The 20,132-nt window shown below is 49.9% G+C and overlaps 2 protein-coding genes across 7 annotated transcripts in view; one reads left to right on the top strand and one right to left on the bottom strand.

Moving 5' to 3' along the window:
* MYH14 (myosin heavy chain 14) overlaps positions 1-20,132 on the top strand; it is a 101,828-nt gene that overhangs the window by 40,959 nt on the left and 40,737 nt on the right. For all 6 annotated transcript variants that reach the window (XM_059151009.1, XM_059151008.1, XM_059151007.1 and 3 more), the window contains 7 exons: positions 8,579-8,674; positions 10,851-10,969; positions 12,193-12,345; positions 12,516-12,689; positions 12,997-13,170; positions 14,533-14,647; positions 18,102-18,289. In XM_059151009.1, the coding sequence (XP_059006992.1) occupies positions 8,579-8,674; positions 10,851-10,969; positions 12,193-12,345; positions 12,516-12,689; positions 12,997-13,170; positions 14,533-14,647; positions 18,102-18,289 (1,019 nt within the window). The remainder of the gene's footprint in view (positions 1-8,578; positions 8,675-10,850; positions 10,970-12,192; positions 12,346-12,515; positions 12,690-12,996; positions 13,171-14,532; positions 14,648-18,101; positions 18,290-20,132) is intronic.
* VRK3 (VRK serine/threonine kinase 3) overlaps positions 1-20,132 on the bottom strand; it is a 197,096-nt gene that overhangs the window by 144,850 nt on the left and 32,114 nt on the right. The gene's annotated exons all lie outside the window — the stretch shown is intronic.

The following is a 20,132-nucleotide window of genomic DNA, read 5'->3' as shown; positions in this document are numbered from 1 at the left end:
AGTTCAAGCCCCAAGGTGGGCTCCATACTGGGCATGGAGCCTGCTTAAAAAAAAAGTCCCCCGTGGTTGTGGATTTAAGTGAACCTTATCTCCCTGACCTTCCTCCCAAGACCATCCCAGATAGAGCAACGAACAGTTGAAAACCCTGCGCACATCGGGGAGGGGCCAGGTAGTGTTGGGGTTAAGAATTCAGCTCATCACCCTTGGGCTAGCATACTTTGTGCCCTGCTTTTGTTAGCAGACAGCATACTTTAGTGATAATTCTGGTTTTGTATATAGGTTTCAGAGAGTGTGTGTGTTGGAGGGGCTGCATAAAATTTCATTGTTTAAATGGCTTGTGATTCTTTTAACCAGCCTCTGTCCCTTGCAGAGAGACCTTTAGGGTGTTTGCACCCATTGTTATTAAAATGAACCCCCCTCCCAAAAGAGGTGCCAGGAATATCCTTTGAAGGAGCTCTCTGTTCTCTTGTATCCATGAGATCCATTCTTAGAAGCGAAATGCTGGGTCCAAGGAGGGGGTGTCCCTTTTGATTTTAATCTGGCTTTACCAGAAGTGTGACAGAGGTATTGAGCTCGAATTTGAACACTCTCACCTGGTGACAGCGTACAAGGCAGGGGCTTTCTGTCTGTTCACGGAGTCGGGGCACCCATTCCCCTCCGTCCCCTGCCAAGGTGAGTCTAGAACCTTTTCAGTGGCCCAAGAGGATATCTTGCACCCTTTTGGCATCTGTCAGCTGCCGGTTTCCACCGCCAGTCTCTGGCAACTGCTCCTCAGCTTCCTGTCCCTGCGGGTTTGCCCATCCTGGCCCTTTCATGTAAATGGGATCATACAATACGATGGCCTCGTGGCTGGCTGCTTTTACTCCCCAAGAGGGTTTCAGGTTCATCTCCGCGGCAGGGGGTGGGGGGTTAATCAGGGTCAGTGTTTTGTTCCTGGTTATTGCTAAATAGTTTTGATTTTTAGCTTTTTTTTTTTTAAGATTTTATTTATTTGATAGACAGAGATCACAAGGAGAGAGGAGGAAGCAGGTTTCCTGCCGAGCAGAGAGCCCGATGCAGGGCTCGATCCCAGGACTCTGAGATCATGACCTGAGCCGAAGGCAGAGGCTTAACCCACTGAGCCACCCAGGTGCCCCTGATTTTTAGCTTTTTAGTATGGGTACCAGGTCCTATAATCAGCACCCACCTGTGGCTTCTTGGATTTTGCCTGGAAACCCCCATCTCCCACCCCCAGGGCTCCACGGGTTTTTTAAATTGTAAAGAAGCCACTTCATCACCGTCCAGAAGGTGGCGCTAGTCTCCATTGCCATCCACCCTGTCCCTGGAGCGCTTTTCCCTCCATGCAAGGCCCCAACCACTGCTGTCAGTTTTCTGGCTTTTGCTGGTGTGGTAGGTGGATGGGGTCTCACAGTTTTATTCGGTGTTTTACTTACAAGGAGTGGAGCCAGCCAGTCACTTTTTTTTTTTTTTTTTAAGGTTTTGTTTATCATTTGTTTGGGAGAGAGAGAGAGAGCTAGAGACCAAGCAGGGGGAGGAACAGAAGGAGAGGGACAAGCAGACTCCACGCTGAGTGGAGAGCCCGATGCAGGGATTGATCTCACGACCCTGAAGTCATGACCTGAGCAAAACCAAGAGTCGGATGTTTGACTGAGCCACCCACGTGTCCTGTGATCACCTTTTCATAGAGTCCTTCTGGCAAAAAAGGAGACAGAGGTCCAGGGAGGTGGGATGTCTGCCCCACGACTCACCCCAGTTGACAAGAAGGCAATGGAACCCAGGGCTGACTCCAAAGCCAGCCCATGATCCATCTTTAGAGAGGCAGGTGGTGCCTCTGGGAAGCTTTCTGGACTGTCTCTGGAAAGATGGTCACCAGTGGGAAGGCTAACATGGAGAACACTGGGGACCCATCTAAGCAGGACCTCCACCCTCCTCCCCACTTCCCACTTTCACCGGTGCTGGTGCTGGGAATGCCACTCCGAGAGGCTGAGCAGGGAGCCTGGTACCTGGGGAGGCGGGTGTTCATGCTGGGGAGCACACTTGGCCTCACCAGCCCCACACCCCTGCCTCCGCAGGCCTGGGCTTGCTTGCAGTCAGCTGGTGTGAAGTCACCGCAGGAGCTAACTGCCGACTTCTCAGATGTCAGGTTTGCCCGGGTGCTTGACGCCAATGCAAGGTCCTAAGCCAACTGTCAGAGGCCGTTTCAAAAGCCACTGGGGGGACTTGAGTCCGGACTGTGTCTGAGCGGAGGTTAAGGGATGAATGATCTTTTGGTTCATTAGGTGATGATGCCGCTGTGGGCCCATAAGGAGATGTCTTTATCTTCTCGGAAGTGCCCTGCTGTCCTCTGGGGAACCCCCAGGACTTCCAGGGCTCTGAGCTGCCCCCATCCACTCTTTCCTTCTGACCCCAGATGGGCAGGACCAGAGATCTCTAAGCCCAGCCCCTCTCACTGCATAGCCAGGGAAACTGAGGCCCAGGAGGTCACCCAGCTTGTCCAAGGGCACACAGCAAACTCCCACATCCAGTAATGTATATATCCCCCCCATTAATTAACTCATTGCCCTTTATTCATGAATATATCAAGTCATTCAACTGGTGGTGGGGTTTCTGGGCCAGACCGCCACAGGCGCTGGGCAGAATTCACAGTGACCAACACAGAACCAACCCTTGACCTGTGGAATGCTCAGACCCGGAAGCATCGAATCACACACATGCATTAAAGCTGAACCAGTGGGAGGGTGAGTGATGGAGGGTGCATGGAGCAGGGACCGTGTGTCACAGCATTCCAGCATGGCCTGGGGAGAGCCCCCTGGATGAGGTGGCCCTTGCTTGAGCACTGATGGGTCTGGCAGGAGCTAACCAGCCCTAGATGGTGCTGGCAGCATCTAGGCGGAGGGAACTGCCAAGGCAAAGGCCTGGTGGCAAGACAGTGTTGGAGAAGCTGATGGGGGGCAGCTGGGGTGGCTGGTTGGAGTAAGCGAGGATACCCTGGGGCCGGAGGGGCTGAGAGGGTCAGGTTTCTCAAGACCCTGGTAAGGGCTCACATTGAATCCCAGAAGTACTAGGGACCAGGGAAGGAACTCTTCCCTGTGAACAGGCAAGCTCAAGTTCATTCATGTAAACATTTATAGAGCGCCTACTCTATGCAGAGCACATGGGCAGCAGATGAGTAAGGAATAGATACTTTCCACAGGAAGTTATGATTTCAGTGGAAATGGAGAAAAAATAATATTTGTTGCATACCCTGCCATGCCCTGCAAATTATACCCAAACCTGGTTTTTCAGGCTTGCTTTTTTTTTTTTTTAACTTCTTTTTATTATTATTGAAAGTCATGTTAGTTTCAGGTATACAATATATGGATTCAACAATTCTGTTCATCAGTGCTTATCCCAAGTGTAGCCACCATCTGCCTTTTTTTTTTTTTTTGTCCTTTGAGAGAGAATCCACGTACCGTAAAATTCACCATTGTCAAGTGTACAGTGCAGCTATTTGTTGCGAATGTACAATTGCACTAATTCTAGACACCAAGTCCTTTCTTAACAGCCATTTTTTTTTCTGGACAAGATCTGACATTTTAACAAGTATGAAACTCCGAAAGAATATAATCAGTACTATATAATCAGCTCCCAGGCCCGGGCTACCTCTGTCCACAGTTTCCCACGTGTCCCTCAGAGCAAGGCGTCTTGAAGCCATAAGGCCAGTGATCTTCCTTCTGTTTTCAGGGTTTGTTCAAAAAACTTTTTATTGGGAATACTTTGAGATTTACGGAAAAGTTGCAGAAAGAGTACAAAACATTGCTGCGCTCTTCTCTAAGATTCCTCGGGTGCTAACGTCTTGCCACATTTGCTTCCCGTCTGTCTTTCTAATTACTTATTCTGAGCAGTTTGAGAACAGGGGTGTGGACAAGCATGCAGCCACACCCCAACAGACTCTAGGCCAAGGGTGGGTGATGGTCCCACAAGGCGGGAGGAAGGAGCGGAGGCAGGGACAAAGGCACAGGTGTACTGGGGAACTTCCGTGCGGGAAACTTCTGCACAATGAGACTCCCCTTTACCCTTTGTATTAGCTTCCTGTGACCGGTAATCAACACCCGCTGATTCTCTTATAATGCTGGAGGCCAGGAGTCCAAAACCAGTCTTCACTGGCAGGGTTGGTTTCCTCTGGAGGTTCAAAAGGAGAATCAATTTTCTTGCCTTCTCTGACTTCAAAGCACATCCCTGTAACCTCTGCTCACGTGGCGTTCTCCCTCGGCTTCCCTTTTATGAGGACCCTATAGCTAGAGCCCACCTGCGTAATCCAGAGTTCATCTCCCATCTCAGCATTCCCCAGTCACATTGGTGAAGTCCATTTTGCTCTGCCAGGTAACATTTCCTGGTGGGGAATTCGGAATGTGGACCTCTCTGGGGGCGGGGAGGGATTGTCCCGCGGTGCCTACCACCCTGCAGAGTCTGTCCATACATTGTAAGTAGGCTCCACCCCCAGAGCGGACTGGGGGCTCGAACCCTCAAAGCTGAGATAGAGACCTTTGCAGAGATCAAGTCTGAAGCTCAACCGACTGAACCACCCGAGCGCCCCCTGTCTGCATATTTTTATATGCAGCCACTGGATGGTAGTGTCTTGGGAGCTGAGAGCACTGGCACTGTTAGCATCCCCATTCATAGACCATATTGTCCCAGTAATGTCCCTTATAACACGCAAAAGTGTTTTTTACAGGATTTTTGCCAGTTTTCCTAACAATGTACTTTAGAGCAAAAAAGGTTTCATGACACATACACGGGTGCACGCACACATACACACGCACATGCATGTGTACACATGCACACGCATTTCCCCCCGGCCGGAGTACATGTACCTAGCACACTGTGCTCTCCGTCTGCCTGGAACTATTCTTTCTTATCGTTGATGACCTTGACGTTTTTGAAGATTACAGACCAGTTGTTTTGTCTCAACTTGGGTGTGTATCCTTGCAGTTAGGATTCGGGTTACACATTTTTGGCAGGAAACCCCCAGGAGGGTGCTCCTCCCTCCCCCTCCTTCACCCCCTTTCTCTAAGTAGACAGTGTAGAAGCGAAGACACCTAAAAATGCGCCCAGTGCCTAAGCGTCCAGTTCAGGGGCTTTCTGCAAGTGACCGCCATGTATAACCAGCATCTAGGAGCCCCCTTGTGCCCCTTCCCATCGCAAGAACTTCCCCCCCTCACTGGCAGTGTGATCATTATTCTGGCGTCTAACAGCGTTGAATTGTGTCCCTTCTTTCTTTTTTTTTTTTTTTTTTAAGATGTTATTTATTTATTTGACAGACAGAGGTCACAAGTAGGCAGAGAGTCAGGCAGAAAGAGAGGAGGAAGCAGGCTCCTGGCTGAGCAGGGAGCCCGATGCGGGACTCGATCCCAGCACCTGGGATCATGACCTGAGCTGAAGGCAGAGGCTTAACCCACTGAGCCACCCAGGCGCCCCTGTGTCACTTGTTTCTGAATTTTGTTACAAATTCAGCATGTGTGCTTTCATGTCTGTCTTCTTCTACTCTACCCAGTGGTTGTGAAATTTGTCCATGTTCAGTGAGTGGCCAGGAGGGGGCTACTTTTGTTATTATTATTATTTAGGTTTTATTTATTTATTTGCCAGAGAGGGAGAGAGAGAGAGAGAGAGCACAAGCAGGGGAGTGGCAGGCAGAGGCAGAGGGAGAAGCAGTCTCACCACTGAGCAAGGAGGCCACCGGGGGTCTGGATCCCAGGACCCTGAGATCATGACCCGAGCCAAAGACAGACACTTAACTGACTGAGCTACTCAGGTGTCCCAGGGAAGGTGGCTTCTGAGGGGCTGGCTCCACAGGTACATTTACTTTGTAAAAACCAGAGCCGGACCCGTGTGATTTGCGTGCTTTTCTGTACTCATTATTCGAATTTCATGCTGGAAGAGGGAGGAAAGAAAAGCACCATCGTTAAGGATTCAGACCCCAAGGGGCACCTGGGTAGCTCAGTGGGTTAAACCTCTGCCTTTGGCTCAGGTCATGATCTCAGGGTCCTGGGATCGAGCCCTGCATTGGGCTCTTTGCTTGGTGGGGAGCCTGCTTCTCCCTTTCTTTCTCTGCCTGCCTCTCTGCCTACTTGTGATCTCTGTCTATCATATAAATAAATAAAATCTTTAAAAAAATAAAGGATTCAGACCCTGGATTTGCCCCTCTGCTCTGCTGCTGACGAGCTGGATGATCTCGGGCAAGATGGCTCCCAGAATGTGCCTTGATTTCCCCATCTATGAAGGGGTTTCACTCCGTTCCAGACCTGTAAAATGTTACCGTAGGATCTGCTTCCCTTGGTTGTTAGGAAGTTTAAACAAGTGTATTTGTTAAGTGTTTGGAACAGGACCTGGCATGGAGTGAGTGAGAATAAGTCAGTGTCTGTTTGAACCTGTTCCGGAGTGCGTCCTTAGTGGGGTGGCTGGGCGCTGGCGTCGATCTGTAGTGTCGCCGCGAGAGCCACAAGTAGAGACCCAGCCTGAGGCGGGTGTGTTACACAGGCCACTCACCTGCCATGAGCTGCTTCCCTGTCGGAGGTGAGGGAGTTCTGAGGCAATGTCCAAGTCTGGTAAAACCCTGAACCAAGCACAGTCTTTCCTCAGATTTCACAGTGGCTACCTTCCTGGAAAAGCTGCTGTGTAATTTTTTAAAGAGATTTTATTTATTTACTTATTTGAGGGAGAGAGAGAGAGAGAGAGAGAGAGAGAGAGAGAGATGGGTGGGGGTGGGGGCGGAGAATCACAGGCAGACTCTGCGCTGAGTGCAGATCCCAACGTGGGGCTCAGTCTCATGACCCTGAGCTCATGATCTGAGCCAAAACCAATAGTCGGAGGCTTCACTGACTGAGCCAGACAGATGTCCCCCAGAATCCACTGTGCATTAAAACCAAACACAAAACACTTGAGTTTATACATAAAACAGTTGGGATTTGACTCCGGTAATTATAGGCCATTATTTCACGGACACAGATGTCCAGTGGGATATTTGAGGGCCACACAGGGTGTGGCAAATTCTTTGTGGTGCGGGGGGCCTCTTCATCTGGGTCCCAACCTGCCGCGACCCTGTGATATCCAGAAACACCCCAGAAACTGCCCCCTGGCCTCCCTTGTCACGCCAACCCACACCGGGAGTTCCTGAGATGTACTCTAGGGGGCAGCACTATCCATTCACGAACAAGCGCAGTCCGTCCTCTACTGCGGTTTCTGTATTTGCGACTTTGCCTACTCGCTAAATTTATACGTAACCCCCAAAGAGCACCGGTGGTGCTTTTACAATCATCGTCTCACTCACACAGGGGTGGAAAGTTGGAGCGGTCCAGCGCATACGCAGCTGAGTTTCAGCAAATTGGTGTGCTGCCTTCCTGTCTCGGCTCATACCATAACCCGATGACCTTGTCTCCTTTTCACCTGCTACTGAGTGCCACGTTTTTCACGTCTTTCGTGCTTTTCTTATTGATGGCTTCACCGTCTAAAATGCCCCCCATGCTTAGTGCTTAATGCTGTCTAGCATTCCCAAGTGCAGGAAGGCTGTAGTGTGTCTCACAGAGAAAACGTGTAAATCCTTCAGGCTTGAGTCAGACAGCTGTTGGCCGTGAGTTCAACGTTTCGGAAGCAATGTTGTATAGTAGATAAGGTATCTTTGAACTGAAGCACGCATAAAACAAGGTGATGTAGTGATCAGCTGAGGAAAATGTGACTAGAGGCTCACAGGAACAAAGCCCCATATTTCCCATAAGTAAATTCGTGTTCATGGTCACTACAAAGAATGTAACTTGGCAAATAAGGAGACTCGACTGTATATTTTTGCCTTTTTAAAACGTAGACAGTGGTATGCTGTCTATACTATTCTGCACCTCACATTTTCCACTTGCTATTTTAGAAATCTTTTCCTGTTTAGGACACCTAGCTGGCTCGATTGCTAGAGCGTGCAACTCTTGATCTTGGGGTTATGAGTTTGAGCCCCACGTTGGGTAGAGAGATAACTTAAAAATAAAATCTTAAAAAAGGAAAATCTTTCCACGTTGCCCAAGACTTTCTTAATTCACTTCCACACATCCTTTTAAATATTCTGTGTGTTGCTTTATGAAATGGACACAAGCAGACACCAAATGGTGCTAAAAGCAAGCCTTGAATACAAAATACAGAATTCATGTATCTGTTCTTATGTTTTAAGACCTGCCCAGTGTCACAGATGGATTTTAAGCTGAGGGGCGGTGGTGTAATTTGACATAGAGTTGTTGTTGTTGTTGTTTTAAGATTTTATTTTAAAAGTTGGGACTATGAAAAAATCATTTTATATATTTGAGAGAGAGCACGCGTGTGCACACAAGCGGGTGGGGGAGGGGCAGAGAGAGAGGGAGGGAGGTCCTCTGTGCTGAGGGTGGGGCTCGATCCCATGGACCCCGAGATCATGACCTGTGCTGAAATCAAGAGTACAACTTCTAACCACCCAGATACCCCTGATGTAGGGTTTTTAAGCTAGATTTCTAAGGGGCTAGTTACGCCCACACAATAGGGTCTGGAGCCCCCATGACATTGTTCTCTCTCTCTCTCTACCCCATAGCCATGCTGCGGATTGTCTCAGCCGTTCTCCAGTTTGGCAACATCGTCCTGAAGAGAGAACGGAACAACGACCAAGCCTCCATGCCTGACAACACAGGTATCCTACCCGGCCTGCAGTCCACCCATCCGACCCAGTGTTTCCCCTTCCTCCCACCAGACAGAGCGTGACACCACTCCCCGCTCCCCAGCTGGGCATGCCTCCAGGCTGTGCTGATCCTTTACCAAAATGTCATCGCTTACTCTTGTTCTGATTCTGAATGGTGTCCTCCCTGCTGAAGGTTTGAACAGCACCAGTGTACCAAAGATCCCCCCTCATCCTGGCCCCTCTGGGAAAACCGCCATTGGCATTGGGCTTATAACTTCCTGGCCTCTGTGCTTGCCATATATATACTTTTTTTTGCTTTTCAAAAGCAGAACTATAGTTGATACTCCTTTTTTATCCAATGGAAATAGCTCTGCTTCTTTATGGTCATAAAATAATACAATCTGGATGGGGTAGGGGGGCGGAATCTAGCAAAACAGAAAAGTATAAAAGCAGGGAAATGACCCACAGTCATACCCCTGAGAGGTAAGTAGTGCAACATTTTGGGGTATTTCTCTCTGGGCTTTGTTCTCTGTCCATATCTGTGTAGAAATAATTGTCAGAGAAATGGAATCATGCTTCGCCCCTTTTCCCTCAAGACAGCAAGAGCTTTGCATCCATAAAATCCTAGGGGCTCATTTTCCAAAGCTGTACCACCACAGAAGATATGAGAAAGGGGCCCCTCCCCCATGATCAATGGCACCCTCTGTGGCACTCGGGGGCTCTGTTCACATGCCCAGCAAGTGTGCCATACATGCTTGCTCATTCATTTTTCTGATCTGTGAAGTTGGGGTCAGAGCTTGTAGACCATTTTGAAATTTGCTTTTTTCCCTTAATGCACTGAGGGTAATGCTTCCGGGCTATTAACTAGAATGCTACTGGGGTTTCTTCCTGTGGGGTCTATGGGTAGAACCATATGTCAACATAATTAATCTCCTGGGAACTGCTGGGTGTTTCATTCTCTGCATTTGCAAACATTCACTGGAGAAGGCGTCCACTGGCCAGAGGACACAGCGGAGGCTTTAGAAGCCTACAGAACATTCCTGTGACTCGTGGCAGAGCACCCTTGTACACATTCCCTGCTGTTCTTCAGGCCCCTGTTAGAGTTCTTAAATACCTTCTGTATCATGCAAAGTCACCATAGAAGAATTAGAAACTGCAATTGCAGCAAAAGAACAAAAAAAAAAAAAAAAAAAAAGAAAGAAAGAAATGCAAATTCTCATCAGCTCACCTCTCAGAAATAATCACTGTTTATTTAATTTGGTGTTTTTCCTTCTAGATGTGTTCTTTTCCTTTCTCTTTTCTGTTGGAGCTGAGCATTTGTAGTAACCGTTTTCCCGTTATGGAAGTGACAGAAGCTGGAAAACATTTCTCAAATACCTTTTTTTATGCATTTTTTCCCCTATAAAAATAAGGAAAAACAAGTTGCTTTTAAATATTTATTTATTGGCCACTTCCATGGGTTTTTACTCCAATAGCTTTCCCCCCCAAAATTATATCAGCAAATCTCCAGGCATACAGAGAAGTGGAAAGAATTTTCATAGCAAACCCCCAGATATCCACCACCTACATTCTGCCATTAACATTTTACTACACTTGGTTTATTGGGTATCTTTCCACACATCGGTCATCCATCCTGTAGTCTGGTGCATTTCAAAGTTGCAGATTTCTGTACCTTTCAGCATGTACATGAGTAGTTCATATGTGTACTCATCAGCTCGCATGTGCATATCACTTACCGGTATCCAGTATTTGCTTACAGTTGTTCCTTTGGCGTGGAACATACAAATCATGAAATGCACACATCTTAAATGTACCATGTAACGAGCGCTGATAATTTTCAGTGACTGCAGAACACATGTTCAAATGGAGGATCCCTGACTCCCTAACCAGTCCCTGGTTGCTGGGCATTTGACCTGTGTCCTGTTTTCCTCCATCATCACCCAGGCTGCAATGAACATCCTCTTGGTCCAGTCTTTGCTTGCCTCCGGGATTATTGATCCCATCTTGGGGTCCCAGAGAGAATTGTTGGCCCAGAGGACGTACACACTTTTAGGATTGTATTGCTTCTAGTGGGAGAGGCTGGGCCCCTTCTCTGGCCCACCAGCAGTGGGGATGACCCCCTCTGCTGCACTCAGTGGCCACTGCCATGTCCTGGGGCCAATCAGACCTTTGTACCTATCACCCTCAGCTGCACAGAAGCTCTGCCGCCTCCTGGGACTGGGGGTGACGGACTTCTCCCGCGCCCTGCTCACTCCCCGCATCAAAGTTGGCCGAGACTACGTGCAGAAGGCACAGACCAAGGAGCAGGTGGGTAGGCCTTGGGCGGGTAGGAGGGGTGCGGGGAGAGCCAGGCGCCAAGGTCCTGGGCCTTCAGGCAGCGTATGCTGGTTTTTCTCTCACTCAACAAACTTTGGCTGATTGCCCCATGACCAGCTCTGGTTCTGGTGCTAGGATAAAATTAGTGATGGAAACAAAGACCATGCCTTCGTGGAGCTCTAGCCAAAGTAGGGAACAGATCCTAAAAGGAGATATAAGCAGTGAGGCCTTCTATGAAAAAGGGGGTTTCTGTGCCAGGGAAGTCCTCTCTGACAAGGTGATATTTGAGTTTGGACCTAGATAGTTCAAGGCAGAAGGAATGGCTCTGGGGCTGGAGCAGGCTTGGCGAATTGAGAACGTCAAGGAGATCAGTGAGGCTAGAGAGTGGAGCAGAGAGGTTGGAAGGGGGCAGATCATGCAGGGTCTTAGGGGACACAGAAAGGAGGTGGGTTTTATTCAGAGTGCAGTAGGACACCAGTGAGAGTTTAAGCCAGGGAGCAACCTGCTTTGGTTTGTCTTTTATAAAGATCCCCTTGTCTACTGCATGGAGAAATGGATCCCGGGGGTACAGGTGGGAACAGGGAGACAAAAGGAGGCTGCTGTCATAGTCCAGAAAAGTGACGATAATGGTGGGACTGGGGAGAAGTGAACCCATGCTAGAGGTTTTCAGAATCCAGCTTTCAGGCAGAGGCCTCTGCCTGGACCCAGGCTGGCCCCTTGAAACAAAGTATTAGGGTGAAGAAGACACAGTGGGGGACATGGGGGCCAGAGATTGGGGGTCACGTGAGAGACCAGGTTCTGCTCTCAGCTGAGGTACTATTGTTGGGATCCATTTTACAGATGAAGAAACTGAGGCACAGAGAGGTTTAGTCACATGCCTGAGGCCACAGAGCTTCTAAGGGGCAGAGTCAGGCTTCAAACCTATGTTGTCAGACTCCAGAGTCCAACCTCTTAACTGTTACGCTGTCAAAATTGGTTCAAGGGTTGGGGGCAGGGAGGATGAATGAACTGATGTGTCCCATGCACTTCACACGCTGCCTGGCGCATAGTAGGGCTCTGAACTGGTTGGTGTTATCATTAATGTCAGAATTCTTGATGAGCTGTGAGGGGACCCCAGTCCACACTAGTGTCTCCTTGCTGGGGGTCAGGCTGGGGCTGCAGGGGCAGGGCCATGCCCTCACCATGTGCCACCCGCACCCCCCCGCCCGCCACAGGCTGACTTTGCACTGGAGGCCCTGGCCAAGGCCACCTACGAGCGCCTCTTCCGCTGGCTGGTCCTTCGCCTCAACCGTGCCTTGGACCGCAGTCCCCGCCAGGGCGCTTCCTTCCTGGGCATCCTGGACATCGCTGGCTTTGAGATCTTCCAGGTCTGCACTTGGTACCATGCTGGGGCTGGGAGGGCTCTGTCAGCCTGGCTCTCTGTCCTCTCCCTCTGGTTGTCTGCCCCCTCCCTCTGGGTGTCTGTTCACCCAGTCCCCCCCGTCCCCCACTACCCTGGTCTCTGTCCCCTCTCTCACCTGTCCCCTCACCCCCGCAGCTGAACTCCTTCGAGCAGCTGTGCATCAACTACACCAACGAGAAGCTACAGCAGCTCTTCAACCACACCATGTTCGTGCTGGAGCAGGAGGAGTACCAGCGCGAGGGCATCCCCTGGACCTTCCTCGACTTCGGCCTCGACCTGCAGCCCTGCATCGACCTCATTGAGCGGCCGGTGAGCCTGAGGGTCCTCCCGCCTTCCCAGCTACGAGATCCCAGCCCTGCTGGGGCTTCCGGGCTCAAAACTTGTGTGTGATGGCGTCTGCTTTGTAGATGCATGGCCACTAGATGCTTGGGCCCTGGATATGCCTGCCATGGGACCGGCTTGGACCAAAGCGCTCGTCAGCAGCTAGAACTGTAACTGTCGTTCTCATGTTCAGTCGTATGTCCTTGTGCCTCTTCCAAGAGCTACAAGTTCGTGGTAACCTAAGTGTCCACTATGTGGGGATCTGACGCCCTCTTCCCTTCTTGTTGGTGCTTAGGCTAACCCCCCCGGACTCCTGGCCCTGCTGGATGAGGAGTGCTGGTTCCCGAAGGCCACTGACAAGTCCTTTGTAGAGAAGGTGGCCCAGGAGCAAGGAGGCCATCCCAAGTTCCAGAGGCCAAGGAACCTGCGGGACCAGGCTGACTTCAGTGTCCTGCACTATGCGGGCAAGGTGGGGGCTGGGCTGGAGCCTGTGGGCAGGGGTGGGGACCACTCGGCTGCAGATGCAGGGAGAATGCAGAGAGAATGCAGGACCCCCCACCATGTCCCCCGGAACAAGACATTGGCCAGGGCAAGGAAAGCCCAAGGACAACCAGGCACGCTGTCTGATGAAGTCAGCAAAAGCTGGCTCAGGAAGTGGTATTTCCAGGAGGCTTGGAGGGGTGGATAGGAGTTCTCTGCAAGGAGAATTATGTGCGTTTTATACCCTCATTCAGCAAAGACATGCCTTTTGTGTGCTGAGCAAAGCTGGGGCCCCACGCTGGGCATGGTTTCTGCCCTCACAGGGTTCCTGATCTGGGAGAGGGACAAAGACCATGAGAATAAAAAATGCTGCTAGGTGCTTCGGTGGGGGCAGTGTCAAAGCTGGGAGAAGGAATGCCAGGAGAGGTTTCAGAGGAGAGTAAGGCTCGATTTGGAATTTAAATCAAGGGTCAGCAAACATCTTCTGTACATAGTTTCAGTTTTGTGGGCCAGACAGTCTCTGCTGCAGCTACTCTCTTCTGCCACTGTAGTGCGAAAGACACCCTGGGGAATACATAAAGGAATATATAATTGAAGGCCATATTCCAATAAAACTTTATCTATAAAAAGGTGGCAAGGCCGGATTTGGCCTGTGGGCGATCATTTGCCAATCCATGGCTCAAATGATGAGTAACAGCCAGCAAAGAATGGGTGAAGGATGGGAAGTGCTGTCCAGGGATAAGGAACAGCATACAGAGGCTGGGAGGCAGGAGACCTCTGTGCTCCATGTCTATCCCTCACTCCCTCTTCCACACATCATCTAAGACCTCCAGGGGGCCCAGCTCTGCCCTGTGGGTTAGACCTGAGCCCTGGCCTCAGGGAACCACTGTCTGGTGGGGGGCACATGTGTCGGGGACTGTGCCTGTCAAGACTGACTGGAAGCCTCAGAGCAAAGCCTCAAATACTGGGAAGGAGCCAGCCTTGTGAAAATCCACGGTGAGGGAATCACAGGCGTTGGGAATGGCAGGGGTAAACCTGAGGTGGAAATCAGCTTGCATGTTTGAGGAACAGTGAGGAGCCCAGTGTGGCTGGAATAGAATGGATAAGGAAGAAGTGATGGTGGGCGAGGTTCTCCAGCTGGGTGGAGGACAGACATGGAAAGTAGAGGGAAAGGGGCCCTACCTGCGGAGGGTGCAGTTCTGGGAATAGACACAAGGTGGCACCGATGCTCTCTGATCCATGGGGAACCCTGCTGGAGCTGGTGCTCTCAGCTTCTGAGAGGTTCCATGGGAAATTGGGAGAGCTGATGAAGCTGAAGTCTCACCACCTTCCTCTGCCCGGCTTCACCCAGGTCGACTACAAGGCCAACGAGTGGCTGATGAAGAACATGGACCCTCTGAATGACAATGTCGCTGCCCTGCTCCACCTGAGCACAGACAAGCTAACGGCAGAGATCTGGAAAGATGGTGAGGGCCAGCTTCTCCAGGCCCTGTCCCTGGAGCTCTGTGCATCCCTTTCCCCAGCCCACAGTGTGACCACCTTTGCTCTAGATGCTAAGTTCTAAATGGAAGTTGTCTGCTCGGACGCAGAACTGAGGCGGGCAGGCCAGACGGCCTCCTGGTAGTGCTTCCAATCAGTGACTGAGTGGTTGGTTAGTTGCTGTCTTAAGCCAGTATCATACTCAGTGACAAAACACACTTATCCTTAATCAGAAACAAGATGAGGGTGCCCATAGTCAGCACTGCTGGGAAACACGGTTTTAGCAATACTAGCCTCTGCAATCAGACTGGAAAGAGAAATAACTATATTGCTATTATAAAGGAAGAGAGAAAGTTATTCATTGTAGATAGCATATAATCCCTAAAAAAGAAAAAAATCAAGAGATTTGACTGAACAAGAATTAATCACAAGAGAACTCAGCAACATGGTGTTTTTATAGATTAGTCAGCTTTGGGGCTTTGCTTTTTTGGCTATCACAAAGTTCCCATCAGGGCCCCCAGGGAAGAAGAAAGGAATGACAGATCACAATGTCATTTGGGAGAGCTTTCCTGCTGCAACAAGGCTCATGTGGGTTTAGCCATCAGTCTTTCTGGAATGGCCTTTCTGGGAGGCACGGGCAGAAAAGCCGAATGTCTTTGGAGTGAACCCTGTAGTTTTCCAAACCTTGTCCACCACTCTCCATCCTTAGAGGAGAGGTGATTTTTTTTTTTTAAAGAATTTATTTATTTGACAGAGAGTGAGAGAAGGAGAGAAAGCACAACTGGGGGGAGCAGCAGAGGGAGAGGGGGAAGCAGGCTCCCCGCTGAGCAGGGAGCCCGATGCGGGCCTCGATCCCAGGATCCTGAGATCATGACCCAAGCCGAAGGCAGACGCTTAATCCACTGAGCCACCCAGGTGCCCCAAGGGGAGGTGATTTTAACAACCAGTGGAACCAGCATCTTGGTTTCTCCCAATTCAAGGCTTCCAGAATCTGTCAGTTTGCCTTAGCCTTTTTCTTGACATGAAAAGTGAAGTTGTGAGTGCCAGCCCAGGCAATGAGACAAGAGAACAAAATAAGCAAACGTGTGCTTCCCAGACGAACTCATGGAACAAAGGGTGTGAGGTGCCTCAATGGTGGTGAGCTGGTTTTAGACCGAGAGATCTGATGATGGTGTCTTGCGTGGTTTATACATGATAGACCGACAAGCAGGGTTTGATGTCCAGTAACAGGCAGATTACACAACAAGAATCCTCTCTTCAGCCTGAAAAATCCTTCCACACCAACACACTGACACTTCTTCAAAAACTGTGTCCCATTCAAGGACACAGCACGCTCCCCCACCACTGTGATCCCTCACATCTCACATCTCATAGGTGCCCAGCCCCTCAGGGGTTTCAAGAGTGAAGTGGAAGTTGGGAAGCCTTTTGAATCCTGGACTCAAACTTGGCACAGTGCTATTTCCTCCACGACTCTCCTGAACAAAGCAAATCACAACAGCCCAGACTCAAGGAGCTGCTGCAAGTCACAGGGAGGGACAGGGACAGTGGCTGTTTGTGCATCAATCTCTATGACAGCTTCCCTGAGCTCAGAGTCGGGTGCTCAGCGTCCTGGTAGCCCAGGGGGGAAGGTGAATGAGACAGGCTCTCCTCAGAGAGGCAACCTCAACAAACTGGGGAGGAGTATTGAGCTACCTGGCAGCCAGGGCAAAAAGGAATACGTAATGAAACAGACAGATTTAACCTCTAGAGAGATTTTTTTCCCCCCTTGGCATTAAATTCTCATAAAGGTCGTTCATCCTTTCAGTCACCTTTGTTGCCCTCAGTGGTAGACACAAAGGCGAATGGGACAATCCCCCTGGCTTTAGAAGTTCACGGTCAGCACTGAAGTTTTCCCTCCTGCTTTGCCTGGTGCTGTTGACTAATAATGCTCTCTTTTTTTTCTGCCACCTTCCCTCTCTCTCCTCCCTTCTCTTGCTGTTCCTTTTACATCTCCTACCCCATCTCTCTGCCCCTCCCCTCATCTGTCCTCACCTCCCCCCCAAGAACATGGGGGTTTCCAGCAATTCGCTTTTCTTGGCTCCTTCCCACTGTCACCCCCAGGATCTTCAGGGAGGCGCGGCTCTGCCATTTCTCCGTCAGGGGGTGGGTGTTGCTGTGCATCCATGGGTGAGATTTGCCGGCCGAGGAGGGTGGGCCTGTCAGACCGGGTACCTGACTTTGAATGTCTGTCCCCTCTCCTCCACGTGGAGGACTCTTGCCTTTCTCCCCCTTCCTTGGCGCTTCCCTCAGCAGTTTCCAGACTTTCCATAGCAGCACATGCCTTCTAACTAGACCGCATGTAAGGGGACAAGCAATTATGATAATACCAGCTGGTGTTTACTAAGCACTTAGTATGTGCAAAGCCCGTTTATGATTACGAAGCCCTAGAATCCACTGAACAACCCAGAGAGGCAGGTGTTAGTACTACTAACCCCATGATACAGAGGACACTGAAGTCCTGAGAGGTTATGTCACCTGCCTGAGGTCACACAGCCATTAAGGGACAGAGCTGAGATTTGAACCTGGGACCTCGGGTCCCAGATCCTCTGTTTTCCTCCATGCTATAAGAACTTCATTATCCTTTTGATGGTAGCTGGGAGTTTGGCAGTGAGAGGGAGCATTAAATCTGGGGAGGAAGAGACCATAGGTGAGCCCCGCTGCACACCAGGCCCTGCCCGGAAGTCAGATTTAACTGGTTGACCCTCCTTATTGAGGGCTGCAGGACGTCAGGGTCCACCCCACCTGCAGAAACCTGGCAAGATTTAGAACAGAATTCGAGGGGAAGGAGGAGGTATTTCTCACTAGCTGAAGTGACACCATCAAATGACAAGATCAGACCATACTGGGAAATTGGTTCGGTGAAGGCAGTCTGTCTTCTTTGACACACTGCACATAAAACCCAGGCTTTATTACATTTTTTAGTGGGACATCGTTTTAAGTTCCTAAAAAATGCCAGAAGCTGCGTTCAGGATCTCCAGCACCCTGTGTCTGCCTGTAAAACGGGAATGGTTCTTCCAGGCAGAGAGGAAGTGCTCGGTAAGCCTGTGCTGTCATCATCGGCACCTGTGGATAAGGAGTGTGGAGATGGAGATCTCATCCTTGAGAAGATGAGAGGTCAGAGGCCAGGGTCCTTGAGGGCTCACCCTGGCTGGATTCAAATCCTAGAGCTGCATTTTCTAAGCTGTGTGGCCTCAGGTGCCATCTTCCACCTCTCTGAGCCTCCTGTCTGAGTTTACACAGCAGTCCAGGGGGCTGACAACACCTATCTTAGCAGTGTTTCATATGTAAAGCGCCAGGTCCTAGCAAGGACAAGATCCCTGAACTTTAACCAGGTTTAACCAGGCCACCTACAACTGACACCTGACCCCCTTCTTCCTCTGCCTCTGTTTCCTCTTCCCATAGTGGAGGGCATCGTGGGGCTGGAGCAGGTGAGCAGCCTTGGGGATGGCCCACCAGGGGGCCGCCCCCGCCGGGGCATGTTCCGAACAGTGGGACAGCTCTACAAGGAGTCCCTGAGCCGCCTCATGGCCACACTCAGCAACACCAACCCCAGCTTCGTCCGCTGTATCGTCCCCAACCATGAGAAGAGGGTGAGTGATCAGCCTGGGAAGGGGGGGCAACTCCGGCAGCAGGTAAAGGCCTGGCCACTGACCTTGGCTGGAGCCTGGCTCACCTTGGACTGGGTGTGTGACCTTGACCAAGTCGCTTTCCCTCCCAGGCTCAGTGCTCCGTTAGGAAAACTTACTCATTCAATTCATGGGACTTAAATTTTACTGAGCACCTATTAAGGGTCAGGTGTTGGGGATACTTTTGAGAGAAAAGCATGGCCAACTCCTATTCTCACAGTCTGAGAGGGAGCACAGACATTCAACTGAGCAACCATAATGAATGTCCGATTGAATTTGTAGGGGTAGGTATCCCCTACAGTTTAATCTGGTCTGTGAAGTCAGGGAAGCCTCCCTGGAGGAGGTGGTGATTGAGCCATGAAGGATAAGTGGTATGCTGAGGAGAGAACAGCTTGTGCAAAGGTCTGGTGGGAGATTGGGGCATGAAAGGTACAGGGGATGGAATGAAGGCTGTTGGGGCTGGGGGTGTCATGTCAGGGTAGGGAGACCATGCCTGGCTTCCCAGGCCACCAAAAGGTTTTCTTGTTAGGACAATCAGAGAATGGGCCCTGTAGAGAAGGGTCAATATGGGTGGAAAATGAAATACAGCAATAAGTGCCCAAGGCTTCTCCTGTCCTCAGAAAATAGGAACTATAGTTCCTGTGTGTGTGTGTGTGTGTGTGTGTGTGTGTGTGTGTGTGTGTGTCTGGTGTCTGCTGATACTATATCCTATCAAATCTAGGATACATTTATTTCTCACACTTTAGCATCTCTGAAGTTAGGGGGGGTGGCCTGCAATCAATGGCCTGTCAGAGGATGATTGACAGGAGTTGGTCTTTCTTGACAGTATATAAAGTAACAGCATGTTTTGCAACTGATGGAGGCTTGTATTTGATGAAATACTGTGCATAGATTCACCCATTTCTCCAAGGAGCCCTGGTTCTTTTCCATGAATGGTGTTTGGAATCTAAGGATCTGGGTGTTAGGTATGCTCAGCGGTATTAGAACTTCTCAGCAAACAGCTTCGTATATACACACAAGTGCATAAACATTCACAAACATACTTTTTTTCTTAAGTCATCTCTACACCCAACGTGGAGCTCGAACTCACGACCCCAAGATCAAGAGTCATGTGCTTCTCCGACTGAGCCAGCCAGGCACCCCCGTATACACACATTTATATCTATATTGATTTCTATAAATATCTCTACATATGGAAAACTCTGAGTTCACACCAATGTGCCAAGTTCTCAATATCCCAAAGTTCATTGTAACTTTTTCCTCATACAAATTTGTAACTCTTTGTGTGTGTGTGTAATAGTGAGAAACTTGGATCCTACAAAATACTACACATTTATGTGTTTTCTCAGTCCCTTTTCATGTAATCCATCTCTTGGCCCTCCTGACACCTCCCACACTCAAGCCTGCCCAATATTTTGTAAGAGAGTGGGATGGAAGAGGGAAGAAAACATCAATGTGAGACCATCCTTTTTATCATTTCTGACTACAGCTCTCTCCAGCTATTTCCTTGGGGCTGTTTTGATTGAGAGACAGTCAACTAAGGTGGCTTAAGCAAAAACGAGAATGTATGAACTCACGTGATTGAAATTCCATGGTGGGGTTTAGTTATAGCTGGATCCAGGTGTGCAAATGGGGTGTCAGGGATCTTTTTCCTTTGCTTGGCTCTGTGTTGACTTCATTCTGAAGGTATCTCATTTTCGCTCTCTTTCTTTCTCTTATTCCCCTCAGGGTGGCAAGGGAGCCCCTAGTAGCTCCCAACTTTGGTTCTCCCAGTTCAGCAACCCTGGAGGAAAAGGTGGGCTCTTGC

This window comes from Mustela lutreola, chromosome 16 (genome assembly GCF_030435805.1).
Source record: "Mustela lutreola isolate mMusLut2 chromosome 16, mMusLut2.pri, whole genome shotgun sequence".
NCBI classification, from domain to species: domain Eukaryota; kingdom Metazoa; phylum Chordata; class Mammalia; order Carnivora; family Mustelidae; genus Mustela; species Mustela lutreola.
This window is presented reverse-complemented; position numbering and strand designations above follow the sequence as displayed.